Below are 13,874 nucleotides of genomic sequence, written 5' to 3'. Positions count from 1 at the left end.
CTCCAAGTCTTTCCGGCTCTCTTTATCTCATCTGCAACTGTACGGCGCCAGGTTTGCTTGGGACGGCCACGCATCGGCTTTCCTTGCGGGTTCCAATCAAGCGCCTGCTTGGGAATATGATTGGGATCTTTTCGGAGTGTATGGCGTATCCATTTCCATTCGTCGGGGTTTCTCGGCAGCGCTCCCAAAGTTGCTCGTTAGAGATCTTTTCGGGCCAGTATATGCCCAGAATACGGCGAAGATAGCAGCTGTCATACTTTATATTAAAAAGCTGGTTTTTTTTAAAACACCTTGGCGATTTAAAAGAGTGAGGAAGAGTATTGCTAGTTTTGCTCATCAAATCTACGCCCTTAATATAAGAACTGGCAGTAAAAGTGACGTTCATAATTAAGTAACCTACATGAATTAATGAAATTTCGATTTTTATTAAATTAGATAGTGTTAGTGGTAACCATAAGGTTGTGTTAATAAACCTGGCTATGAAAACTGGAGTTTTCTTTCTATATGCATATTTATACTGTATAGTACTCATATTATATTTTTTTTAATTTTGAAGCCTTTTTTTGGTTGAATACACTAAACTCAGGTAGGTATTCGTAAATAATATATTATTTTGTTTCTGTGAAACATTCAATATTCTAATTTTACAATAGTATTTTTCTTTCTTCAAAAAAAAATAATTAAAAATCTTTTTGTGTTGGATAGTCCAATCGCGGTTAAATAAGATCGCGCTACGTTGGAATTAACATGTGTGCACATTCACGTAGAAACAGGAAAGTGTGGGTTTTTAAACCGTTTTTCTTCATTTAGATCAAAGATAAATACTGGAAAATACTGGGTGTATTTTATAACTTAAAGAATAACTATCTGAATATGTTATTATAAAAGAAATTAAATATCTATTAAGTTTTCATAAAGTTACAGTTTTATTTATCTTGCGTTTGCGTTGTAAAACAAAAGTTTTGAATCTTAAATGGCATATTCAGTGTTAACAGTATATAAATCGCGAAAATCATAATTATTTATACTGATATTTTTCATAATTATTATTTATTTTCATACTTCTACGGCTAACTTAAATTATAATATAACAAAACACAATTTTTATTATATATAATTGTTAATAGTTAAGTTAATTGGAAGATGGAATACAAATACACAAAACTTAGGAAGGAAAAAATCAATGATTAAATACATTTTAGTGTATCTAATTCGGTTGCTGTGTTATGGTGAGTAATTTAGGGTAAGTGAGGGTGTGCTCATAATGCAGGTCATTTAGCGCTATGGATATCCTTAACACTCCTTTAAAGCATATTCATATAGATTAAACAAGTCAATGCTTAAATATTGGTCGTTATATGTGGAACTAAACAATTGCATTCAATCTATTCTTTATTTTTATATAAACATTAAAAATTATTCTTTATTTTTTTTGTGATACAGCATTAAAAAATACATACAACCCCCAATTTTCAGTCCTCTACGATCAACCCCTATTTTTTATTGTAAATGATAAACATGGCAAAACGACGTTTGCCTGATCAGCTAGTATTTTTATATGTATTTGAAGCCCGTTATTTAAACATGTGTGATGTTTGAGACCAGAAATAAAATTAAATTAAAAATAAAGTAAACCAACATAAAGGAAAGTTTTAGACTGTAGTTTCCGTGTAAGCATCAAGGTGCTTGCATGAACTCCCCGAGGCGTCAAATGATTTGGTTTAGCTGCGAAATAGAAATAGTTTGTAACATGAAGGAATATTTTGTATGCAAATATAACTTAGAATGTATTAAAATATCGTTCGTTATACTGAAGGCTGCATATGATCACATAAATTAGACTGCTCTTAGCTCAAATGTCAAACGCAGGGAGCGATGCAACGGAAATTAGTACTCGACAAAACGTCGTTGTCCGTTCGTGAGGATACTTGTGTCTGCGTGGTTGCAGTATGATTGATATTGAGCTGTTACGCAGTCACAGCGTGAAAGCGCCGTATGAACTGCCCTGCGATTCGATTGATTATTTATATATATTCTATTGGTTATGATTTGGCATTCTGAAAAGGTGGGAGCTTGTAGTTTATTGTTTATCAGAATGCCAAATCATAAAATGACTGCTTCACGACTGATTTGAGAGCTACCGTCTTGCGAAAACCGCTGTGTGAGTTCGAAAAGTGAGTTACAGAATCGCAGGGCTGATCAACGCAATAATCAAGAGTCAAATATGTAGTAGTAATGTATAACATTACTTCAAGCAAAAGCTAATTAAAGACTCTATCCAATAGTATAATTTTTATTTTAGAGAAAATTGGGCAAGCGGGCAGGAGGCTCATCTGATGTTAGGTGATACCGTCATGGACACTCTCAATGCCAGAGGGCTCGCGAGTGCGTTGCCAGCCTTTTAAGAATTGGTACGCTCTTTTCTCGAAATACACTAAGTCGAATTGAATTGGTTCGAGAAATTTAGTGGGCAACTGGTTCCACATGGTGCGCAAAATTGCCTTAAAAACAGTTTTGGAACGACGGACGTCGAGGTGATATGGGTAGAATTTCGTATTCTGCCTCGACGTCCGATGATGAAATTAAACCGAACAACTCTGAACACTCTCCATGGTAAATGCGGTAGAAGATGAAGATACACATTCTAGTCTAGCCTTACTTTTCAAGCAAGTAAATGTAGTAATTTTTATATAAAAAATATATATATATAACTAATGTGAATTGTAATTATAAGCCTAATTTGTGCTTTATCAAATAGTTTATGTTAAAAAATAATAATCATTTCTGTTAAAAAAAAGTTATCAAGCAAAGCACGCATATGTTAATTGTTCAATATTGATGTAGTTGGTATCTTAATTAGTTGAATCATATCTATCTAAAAACTGCTAATAATTGAAAAATAGCTTCAGTCAAGGTTTTGAAGAGATAAGAAAATTTAAGTGAAAATTACATAAACAGGCATTAAGGCAGTTAAACCCACCGAAATATTTCTGAACAAATTCGACGTCCTTCAAGAAAGTCCAGCATGCACTCACGAGCCCTCTGGTATTGAGAGTGTTCAAGGGTATCACTACACTAACACTAACATCAGATGAGCCTTCTGCTCGTTTGCCCCTTGTCCTTGTTCCATAAAAAACCGTCTACCTAAGATGGTCATTTGTCTACAAGCTACAACATACATCTCGGAGCTCTCATGAAAAATGGAGCAAAATAGTGACGGAATGGTACCCTAGAGACGGAAAACGAAGAAGAGGTCGACCACGCAAGAGATGGGAGGACGAACTGAAAGTAACAGCAGGCTACAACTGGAGAAGAGTCGCAAAAGATAGAGAACAGTGGAAAGGGTTAGAGGAGGCCTTTGCCAAGAGGCAAACCGAACTCCGAGATATACTGGACTGAAAATATATTAAAGTTCAGATATATAAAGTGACAGAGTTTCGGAATTTAAAGGCTATATTATTATTATTATTATTACAACATACATATTAATTAATAAAACAATTATCGTTAGAAATAGGTTGAAACTCTAAATGTTGTTTACAAGTGTGTGTAAATAAAAAAAATAGTGTAACCGATGCATCACAATGTGCCTTAGATAAAATTATACGTAATAACCAAATGTGTTCAATGTATTAATAGTACACCTAAATAAAAATAATTCAACATTGTTTTCTATTGTCATACACGTGAACGAAGAAAGCTAATTTATCAAATTTCCACGCACGTGAAAATATAATATTATTTATTTTATTAACGCGGTTTCTGTGCGAAATAACATCTTTACATAAATCGATTAGAGTATATTAATCAATTAGAGTTTGTTTGAGGTAACTTTTATCTATACTAATATTAAGACGATCAAATCAAATCTGGGCAAGATTTGATTGTGTTCATTAAATAGGCTCCAAAAGTAAAGGACCGATTTAAAATATTCTTTCACCGTAAAAACCCTACGTTTTCCCTGATGAACAAAGGCTATAGAATGTTTTGCGTTCTGTATGGAATTACGAAAGTGTAACCCAATGTATGATAAAGACCAAAGATAGATAGAAGTAAATCGCGAACGCTGCGGAAAATATTGACAATAGAGCAAAGTGATGTACTACTTTAATAGAAAACCACACAACAGCTACCACATGGTGTCTAACAAAAAATATTATAATTGCATTTAAAAGTCTATTAACCGAGATAAGCTTTAGGAACGTGCTAGGACCGAATCAATTTGGGTGGAACCGCAAAGCACAGCTAGTAAATATAAACTTCTCAACTGTGTCAAACAAAACTACCCTGCAACTTCATACAATTAGGATAAAAGGCATTATCCAAAACCCATAAAGGGTTTATTCTTTATAATGAACAGTTTCCGTGACAGCTTAACAAACTCCTAACTTATACATTAACTCTCTTACTCAACAATACACAATGAATAGGTTAATGTTTTGTCTCATTTCGTAGGTTTTTTTAATACACTTTAAAACAACCGTAACATGTAAAGTTTTTAAGGTAAATTAATTTAAACAACGCGGTATTTTATTGCTTCAAAACTCTTCGAAAATCGAAGATTATTATTTTCGCGTCATTTGAAAAATCATAACATTGTATCTGAAAAAATGTTAAAAATTCATAGAAATTACGTAAAATAAGGCTTTGGAATAAAAGCTGATGTTTTCAAGATAACTTTGCGAATACTGAAAATCTTTTTAAAAGGTAAGATAAAAAGAATCCAGTCTCAAGTTTCAGTGCTCAAATTTCTTTCTTATGTCGTGATTTTCGCTTTTGATTAAAACAGACCAAATTAGGTCACAATCAAGCATCTTCATTCAATGTATTCTGTTTAAATACATACCAATGAAGCTTTTACGCTACGGGTTTTAAAGCTATTTTGGTAATAAGATATTGTTTAGATTTTTTATTTATATATTCATAGGAACTCAAAATAAAAGTGAACTTTTGAAAGAATAATAATAAAAAACAAATAATAATAATTTCTAGTCTTTATTTCTTCATAGCAAACATTAAAATTAATATTACTTATGTATATAGTTTGATCTTAAGTAATTTTTCAGTTAAATTACTTAATTAACCTCTTTTCTTGTTTTTTATTACTTTTTTATTATGTGTTAAGCCAAACTTACTTTTTAATGTAAAAATTACATTTGATTTTATTTATTTTGTATATAATATACAGAATGGATAAAGAACATTGTATTTTGATTACTTAATTAATTTTACCTATAAGTACAAACATATAATATATAACGCGTTAAAAATAATAAACCATAAAAAATATTATACCAATAATAAATTTAAGTTTGTGTTAATATTATTTTGTACCGTCTTAAAATGTTATAAAGATCAAAAGGATTGGACCCTTTGTTCTTCAAAATTAAAAGAGAGCTAAATTTAGCTAAAATGTTTCGGTGATTTAAGGTTTATAAATTAGGATCTTAATATCAATAATAACTTTACTTAATAAATAAGGAATTAAATAACAAAAAATATTTCTGATTGCAAGTGGCATTAGCATAAAGATACGTATATTGCATGTATGGTTTACATATGATATTTGTTCATTTAATTTTCTGTTATGTTTTAAAAAATCTAAATTATTAATTTTTGAGCAACATAGTGTTTGCATTTTTAATAAATTATATGTAATATGTTTGAATTTGATTTGTATGACAATTGGACTTGTTAAAGAGAGCTTCAATATTTTTGTTCTTATTTAGTTTTTGCTTCATTTAAGTTATTTTTTTTATTTAAGTTATTATAAATTAATAATTAAAAATAAAATAAACATATTTTAGTCACTTTATATAAAATTACTATAATATTTTCACATTGTTTTCCATTTTTACTTAGTAATACTTTTAATGCTAATATATATAGCTTTTTGATCATGAAAACTAAAGATTTTGTTTCCATTTACCAAAAACAATTTTATATGATTTTTCGTTAAGATATTGGCGCGGCTTTATTAAAATCCCGATTGTATTTGAACTACTTCTAAACCGAAGCTTCGGTGTAAAAACATTGTGTATGTCGGCGCGGGATGTTAATATGTAAAACTTTATACCTATAAGCTTATATTTGAAGTGATTAAATAGTGGACTGTATTTTTTTTTTCTTATTGTTACCTAATATGATTGCTCAATAATGGACAATGGGAAAAGAAAGAAAGGATGACGGCACAGTACCTTCAACCTCGTGGCTTCTTCTAGTGGCTTCTTTCCTCTGTTGTACACCAATGAACAATCACTTTTCACAAATTATATTTAATCAAGTTAAAGTTAATTGAATTTAAGTATAGTTAAATTTTATAATAAACAATTAAATGTTTAAAAGAAAAAGGAAGCGTTGCGAGCGTGCGGCGAATAATCAACCATAACGCGGGTCATCAAAATTGTCACTAATTAATTCTTATTAGAGACTCATCGACGTGCGCGCCACCTATAGCCCGTTCCGGAACTAGTACCGTCATAGGATTGGGACAAAATAGGTGGGTGATGAGAGATGCGTCTAGGAATTATTAGGATGGGTATATGTATTGAGCAACCATTATTTAAAAATCAAAAATTATTATAAAAATAACAATCCGGCGCAACCATTCCCCCGGGTTTGAAGGGTTGCCTTCAAGAAAAACTAGAAAGTAAATGAATAGCGATATGAAAAGCGATCTAAAGAAAAGTTTATTAAAGTAACTAACTTAACTAACGACTTATACAAATGTAAACTAACTAAACTAACTAATGACCTATACAAATGTAACTATTCGCTAGGTAGGGGACAGAGACGTACTACAGGACGTAGATAGGTACCTGACGCCGTGCGAACGCGGACCACACGTATAACACCGTTTGAACCAGGGAAAACTTCCTCCACTATTCCTAACGGCCAGTGGAGCGGCGGTGCATTGTCAACAATAACTATTACAACATCGCCGTTAGAAATTGGCTTAGCTGGCGTGTTCCACTTGTTCCGCATTTGCAATGTATGAAGGTAATCAGACTTCCAGCGCTTCCAAAAGGACTGCACTAGCTTGTCAACTAACTCATGACGCGAAAGCAAATGTAATCTATCTTCTTCGATTTCTCTAGCTGGTAGATACTTTAGCGGTGTTAAGTTTAAAAAGTGAGCGGGTGTTAACGCGAGAGGTTCCGATGGATCATTGGATAGCGTGCGACACAGTGGCCGCGAGTTCATCACTGCCTCGATCTGTGCAAGTACAGTGCTGAACTCCTCGAAAGTTAGAATTTGATCACCTATCACCCGGTATAAATGAGCTTTAAGGCTTTTAATATTGGTCTCCCAATTGCCACCAAAATGACTAGCAGCAGGAGTATTTAATGACCAATCAATGCGAGTTTCAGCTAATACGTGACCAAACTCAGAGTTAAAGTGTTTTGAAACTAAGAAGTCGTGTAACTCCGAAAGCGTGCGCTTTGCGCCTACGTAATTAGTGCCGTTATCTGAGTACACGCGAGCCACGGGACCACGGCGTGATAGAAAACGCTTAAAAGCTCCAAGGAAGCTAGCTGTGCTCAAATCACCTGCAACTTCTATGTGAACAGCGCGGGTGGTTAAGCACACAAAAAGACATACGTATGCCTTGAACGATCGAATTCCGCGTCCACGCGAACTACTCACTTTAAAGGGACCCGCGTAATCAGTGCCAGTATGTACGAAGGGTTTAGCGACTGGTGTAACTCGGCAGGAGCGATGATCGGCCATTTCAGGAAAATTTGGTTTAGCGCGGAGTCGAAAACAGGGTAAACATTTGTGAACCCGGCTTCGAATTAAATTTCGAGCGGACAAAATCCAATATTTTTGACGCAGTATGGACATCAATAGCTCCGGACCTGCATGGCAATTCAATTTGTGATAGTAATCCACTATAAGATTCAAAATATGACCTTTCCGAGGAAGTATGAGTGGATGCTTACTATCAAATTTTATATCAGCGTTACTCAACCGTCCTCCGACTCTAAGAAGTTTGTTCTGAAGGAATGGCTTGAGGCGCTGAAAAGCAGGGGTACATCGCTTGCCTGTACGTAAGCTAGCGATTTCGTTGAAGAAGTGGGACCGTTGAAGGTCACTCAGTATTAAATTCTCAGCGTAATCTAAGTCCGCTGCGATTATAGTACTACGCCGAGGCAATAATTTAACAAAACGACAGATATAAACGACAATGCGTAAAAGCTTTGACCAAGATGAAAAACGATTGGCAAGCGTAATTAAAAAACTTTTCTCAACCTTTTCACAGTCTTCAGCAGTGAAAAGAGTTACATGCTTCTTTACTTCTGGAGGCTGAGACACAGTAGATGGATTAAAATCCGTAACAGGCCAAAAACTTGGATCTGATAGAATCCATTGAGGACCGCAGAACCAAAGCGGATGATCAATGATTTGTGCGGGACTAAGGCCACGAGATAAACAATCAGCGGGGTTTTCATGGCCAGCGATGTGATAAAATGTTTGCGGTGGAAATTCATTCTGAATCTTAGAGACTCTATTAGCAACGAAAGTATCCCAACGATGGGGCGAAGAATGCACCCAACAAAGAGCTACAGTCGAGTCTGAGAATGCGAAAACACGATCTATATTAATGCGATTGTTACAAGCATTAATTACATTAGCAATTAAGTTGCTTAAGACTAATATTGCACAAAGCTCGAGACGTGCTAGCGAAACCACCTTACGAGGTGACACTTTAGATTTAGCGCTTATCAGACTAAATGAGTTTTTGCGAAGACCTTGACTGTCTCTTACATGAAAGTACACAACTCCTCCGTAGGCCCTTTCACTTGCGTCCGCGAAGCCCACAACGGTTACAACATCACCGGACGCGATGCCAACATGTCGTGGAATTTTAATTTTTCCAAGAAGAGGAAGTTCCTCCTTAAAACGGGACCACTGTTGAATGATGTGGTCGGGTGGTATATCATCCCAATCACATTCACACAACCAAAGTTGTTTTATGAGAAGTTTTGCGTATAAGACCACTGGTGCAACAAATCCCATGACGTCCCATATCCTAGCGACACTCGACAGAATAGTACGCTTTGTACATGATTCAGCGGTTGTACAGATTTTAAGACTAAAATTATCTGTTGCGGGTGACCAGCATAGTCCTAGTACCTTATGCGAATCAGAGTCATCAAACTCCTTTACAGCAGAGAGACGATGCGACGGCGTAATAGAATCCAAGACTCTTTGTGAATTGCTTGTCCATTTAACAAGATCAAATTGTCCGGCTTTCATCAAAGCGATTACTTCCGCAGCGGTGGAAATAGCCTCATCTTCGTTGTCAATGCTGTAGACAAAATCGTCCATATACAAACCAGTGTTGACTGTTTGCTGTGCTCGCGGATAAGAAGCACCTTCATCCAAAACTAGTTGCTTTATGGTACGAAGAGCGTGAAACGGGCTAGACTTCAGTCCGAAACAAACGCGGTTAAATTCATAAACCTTCAAGGGTTCTTGCGGCGAAAAGCGATACAGAATGCGTTGGAACCTTCGGTCACATGGCCGAACTCCAATGCAAAGAAACATTTGACGAATGTCAGCGGAGAGAGCGATACGAAATAAGCGAAAATTAACAATAATATGAAATAAGTTTCCTTGCAGATTTTGCCCATTATATAAAATGTCATTAAGCGAGATTTGGGAACTGGACTTTGAACTACCGTCCAGGACGATGCGTAATTTAGAAGTAAGTTTATCTTCTCTTATTATACCATGGTGAGGTATTGTATATGAGGGTAAATTCCGAGTTTCTTCAGTGTCTAGAGGAGCGGGAGAAATATAACCCTTATTTAAATATTCACTAATCACGTTATCATACGCCTCCTTTAATTTAGGTGATGCCTGCATTTTACGTTCTAAACAAAGAAAGCGATTTTTAGATTTCTTAAACGAATCACCTAATGAAAATACATCCCCTTTAAATGGAAGCGCGACCATGTATCGACCATCCGTATCACGGGTAGTCGTGCTGCTATAGATATCTTCACACGCCTTATCATCTGGACTCAATAGTTGCGGGGCGCTTACTTCTTCTATCTGCCAGAATTTACGTACAGCAGCGTCAAGCGGGTCTGTAGCACAACAATATGAGACAGACGCGTGATTATCAACTAGAGCAGGAGCAGAGCCGACAATAACATAACCTAACACGGTCTCTAAAGCGAGCGGTGAGAGACAATCAGACTGACCTTGAACTTTACGAGATAAGAGAAGGTGAGGAAAGATTGATGCTCCAATTAACAAATCAATATCTCCAGGGGCAGCGTAGGTATCGTCAGCTAAAGGTAAATTATTAAAATTGATCAACGACGAAATATCCACAGACACAGTGGGCAAGCGCTCCGTGACCTTGTCGACTACGAGGGAGTCCATGCTAAAACACACACTGAGATCAAAGCGGGAGAAGAATTTCACCGAAACCGAACTTAGAATTGGCTTAGTAGTGCCTCCAATCCCTTTAACCACTGAACATGAGGGTTTCTGGTTTGTCTCTAAACCCAACCGCTGGCATAAGCTGCGACTGGCGAAATTACTTTGCGAGGCACTGTCCAATAAAGCGCGCACATTATGTTCCCTACCTTGCGTATCGAAAACAACAACGCGTGCGGTAGCGAGTAACACCGTAGTAGGTGTGCGGGAAGCATTACAATTAGATAAGGAACACAATGTGACGTCATGGGGTTGCGTGGGTATCACCGAAGGTCGCCCTTTATTAGCGGTACTACTGTCAACCGAAGTGCTGGCAGTGGCAAGGCGCACAGTGGAAGCGGCATTGCGCAGCGTGGCAGCAGGTAAAGTGCGTGAAGTACTGTCACCAGACGTGGTGCCCGTGGCTGCGGCGCTGTTATTGTTATCAAAGTGTAGCATGGTGTGATGTAAATTATTACACCGGCGGCAGCGTGAAGAAGAGTTACAGGCAGTTAATCGGTGCTTCCCTAAGCAGTTCACGCACAGATTATTCGCCTTAACAAATTTAAAACGATCGTTAGCGGTCATGTTATGAAAAGTTGAGCATGTATACAAATGTTCGTGTCGCGTATTACATAGGGAACACACCGGCTGCGTAGGTGCAGTCGCCGTATTTAGGTATGTATACGTTGGTTTTGAAATTTTGCTTGTCGTATCATATTTACGTTCCAAAGTTTTCTTAGCATCATATTTACCTGAAGTGCGTTGTAATATTTTTAGGTGTTCGCGAATAAAACTTATAAACTCGCTACATGTTGGTATATCCGAACTGCGTTTATACAGTTCGAATAAACGAACTGTTTCAATATCTATTTTTTTTAAAGCCATATACATAAACATGAAATCGGCTAGGTTATCTAGCTTTAAATGCTCAAGAGCGGCAACTGAAGAAGAAAATGTTTCTAAAAATTGCTCAAGGTTATTTGGGTTGGCGATAGACATCGCCTTAATATCGTAAATTTGATCTAAATACGAGGTTGCGAGATAACGCTTGTCTTCAAATTTATCAATAAGTGTTTTATAAATTATTTGATAATTTTCGGCGCAAGGTGTAAACCCGGCGCAAGCCGATTTTGCTTTGCCTGTTAGTTTTCCTAATAGGTAATATATCTTTTCACCGTCCGTAAGTGATTCATTTTCATGTATGGTAGTTTTAAAGTTATTATAGAATAAAGGCCAAGACCTAATATCCCCGTCAAAAGATACCAACTCGATAGGAGGCAAATAGGGCTTAAGTCTCCGCGGCGTATCCTTATCAGTTTTATTAGCACTACAGCTGTACAGTGAAACTAAGCGCTTGACGCGGCTGTAAAGCCGCTCGAATGCAATTAAACTTTTAAATTCTGAAGTCGCCTTAGGATTTAAAGATAACAAGCGATTATTATAATCATCTAAGATTTTAATAAAGTCTGAGCGTAACGTTTCAATATTACTACTCGCGTCGAGAAAGTTTTCCCTCATCAAAGGGTCACAATCCGCATCTTTATATAAGTCAAATACCTCTTGTAAACAAATGAATATTGTATTCCGTTTTTGTTCTAATAATACGAGTTGTATATCTACAGCTAGATCTGTAGATTCCGAAAGCTTATCACTCTTCGGCATTTTTAATTTAAAATAGCGGTAAAATTATAGTTATTCAATATAATAGAATAGAAAAGCAATTAAGAATAATTAGGTATAAAGTTTACTGAAGTGCAAATATGTTGCAGTGACCGACAAACTATGCCAAGGTCACGCGTACGTTTAACAAAGCGATGCAAGTAATGATCGAAATGTTATAAGCATAACATTACAATTGCTTAGCTAAATTATTATACTAAGCGAAAATAAGCGGAGCGTAGGTAAAACAGCTAAGAAATATATCTCGGCTCGTTTGGACCAACTTTTAATGGCGGCGCGGGATGTTAATATGTAAAACTTTATACCTATAAGCTTATATTTGAAGTGATTAAATAGTGGACTGTATTTTTTTTTTCTTATTGTTACCTAATATGATTGCTCAATAATGGACAATGGGAAAAGAAAGAAAGGATGACGGCACAGTACCTTCAACCTCGTGGCTTCTTCTAGTGGCTTCTTTCCTCTGTTGTACACCAATGAACAATCACTTTTCACAAATTATATTTAATCAAGTTAAAGTTAATTGAATTTAAGTATAGTTAAATTTTATAATAAACAATTAAATGTTTAAAAGAAAAAGGAAGCGTTGCGAGCGTGCGGCGAATAATCAACCATAACGCGGGTCATCAAAATTGTCACTAATTAATTCTTATTAGAGACTCATCGACGTGCGCGCCACCTATAGCCCGTTCCGGAACTAGTACCGTCATAGGATTGGGACAAAATAGGTGGGTGATGAGAGATGCGTCTAGGAATTATTAGGATGGGTATATGTATTGAGCAACCATTATTTAAAAATCAAAAATTATTATAAAAATAACAATCCGGCGCAACCAGTGTATTTTCTTTTAATATATATTAAAACCAACTATATAATTTTATAAACTTTTAAAACAATAATTACAGAGCTGCTCAAATTTCAAAACGTGACAAGAACTTAAATAATTTTTAAGAACGCGCTTTTTTATACGCGCGATAGTTAAAATTTTTTGGTTTTAACCCAATGACAGGCGTCTAATCAAAGAGTAATAATAAGTATTAATCTAAGGGAAAAAAATTATAACTTACCTAATTCACTTGTAATTTCAGCTTCTATAACTTGAGGAACAAGGTCCCGTGACCTTGTGTGAAGTCGTGCAAAGTGCACCCTCGAACGGCCATGCCTTATCAAGGTCCTTGCGTGCCTTAACTTCACTTCACCCTTAATATCACTTTGCACTAACGTCGCGAAGTATATCAAGAGAAGCGTCCGCATTTTGTCATCACGTGTTTATCTTTCGGCCGCGCGCCGTGTACTGACGTAGGGCAGAAACTTTTCAGACTTCAGTTGCCTTCAGAGTTTCAATTTTAAACTTTTAAAAAATATATAAAACCTGCTTAGTTTTCTTTTATTATAACACGTTGGAAAATAGTCTATGATATAAAAAAAAAATAATAGAAGACGAGATTGTAACGTTACAAGTGAGAAGTCGGAATGAAGCGTGAAGTGTGCAGGAAACGTCGCGTCGCGTCGTAAGGAATTTACGTATTTTAGTATTTTACAAAAGTTAATTGTTTAATATTACTACAGTTTTATTTAGTTACATACAAAATAATGTAACTTTAATTTAATTTAAAAAATCTAGAGAAACAAGAAGAAATAGAGATTTATTGTATTAATATATTAGTGTCATTAAAAAATATTGTAATTTTAATTTAAAATTTAAACGAGCCGAAATCCTTTGCATATACTAAATGGGTTTGGAACATACGTTTAC

The 13,874-nt window shown here is 35.7% G+C and overlaps 2 protein-coding genes across 2 annotated transcripts in view; both read right to left on the bottom strand.

The window, feature by feature from the left end:
* LOC125059516 (probable G-protein coupled receptor 158) overlaps positions 1–13,394 on the bottom strand; it is a 135,572-nt gene extending 122,178 nt beyond the window's left edge. The window contains exon 1 of the mRNA XM_047663965.1: positions 13,186–13,394. Coding sequence (XP_047519921.1) covers positions 13,186–13,372 — 187 coding nt within the window. The 5' untranslated portion in view covers positions 13,373–13,394. The remainder of the gene's footprint in view (positions 1–13,185) is intronic.
* On the bottom strand, positions 6,273–10,721 carry LOC125059515. Its single transcript, XM_047663964.1, has one exon. The coding sequence runs from the start codon at positions 10,396–10,398 to the stop codon at positions 6,769–6,771; it is 3,630 nt and encodes a 1,209-aa protein (XP_047519920.1). The 5' UTR covers positions 10,399–10,721; the 3' UTR covers positions 6,273–6,768.
* Positions 13,395–13,874: the final 480 nt, after the last annotated feature.

The sequence above is a fragment of the Pieris napi genome, chromosome 20, assembly GCF_905475465.1.
Source record: "Pieris napi chromosome 20, ilPieNapi1.2, whole genome shotgun sequence".
Taxonomy (NCBI): Eukaryota; Metazoa; Arthropoda; class Insecta; order Lepidoptera; family Pieridae; genus Pieris; species Pieris napi.
The sequence above is the reverse complement of the archived record's forward strand: the minus strand, read 5'-3'. Positions and strand labels throughout refer to the sequence as shown.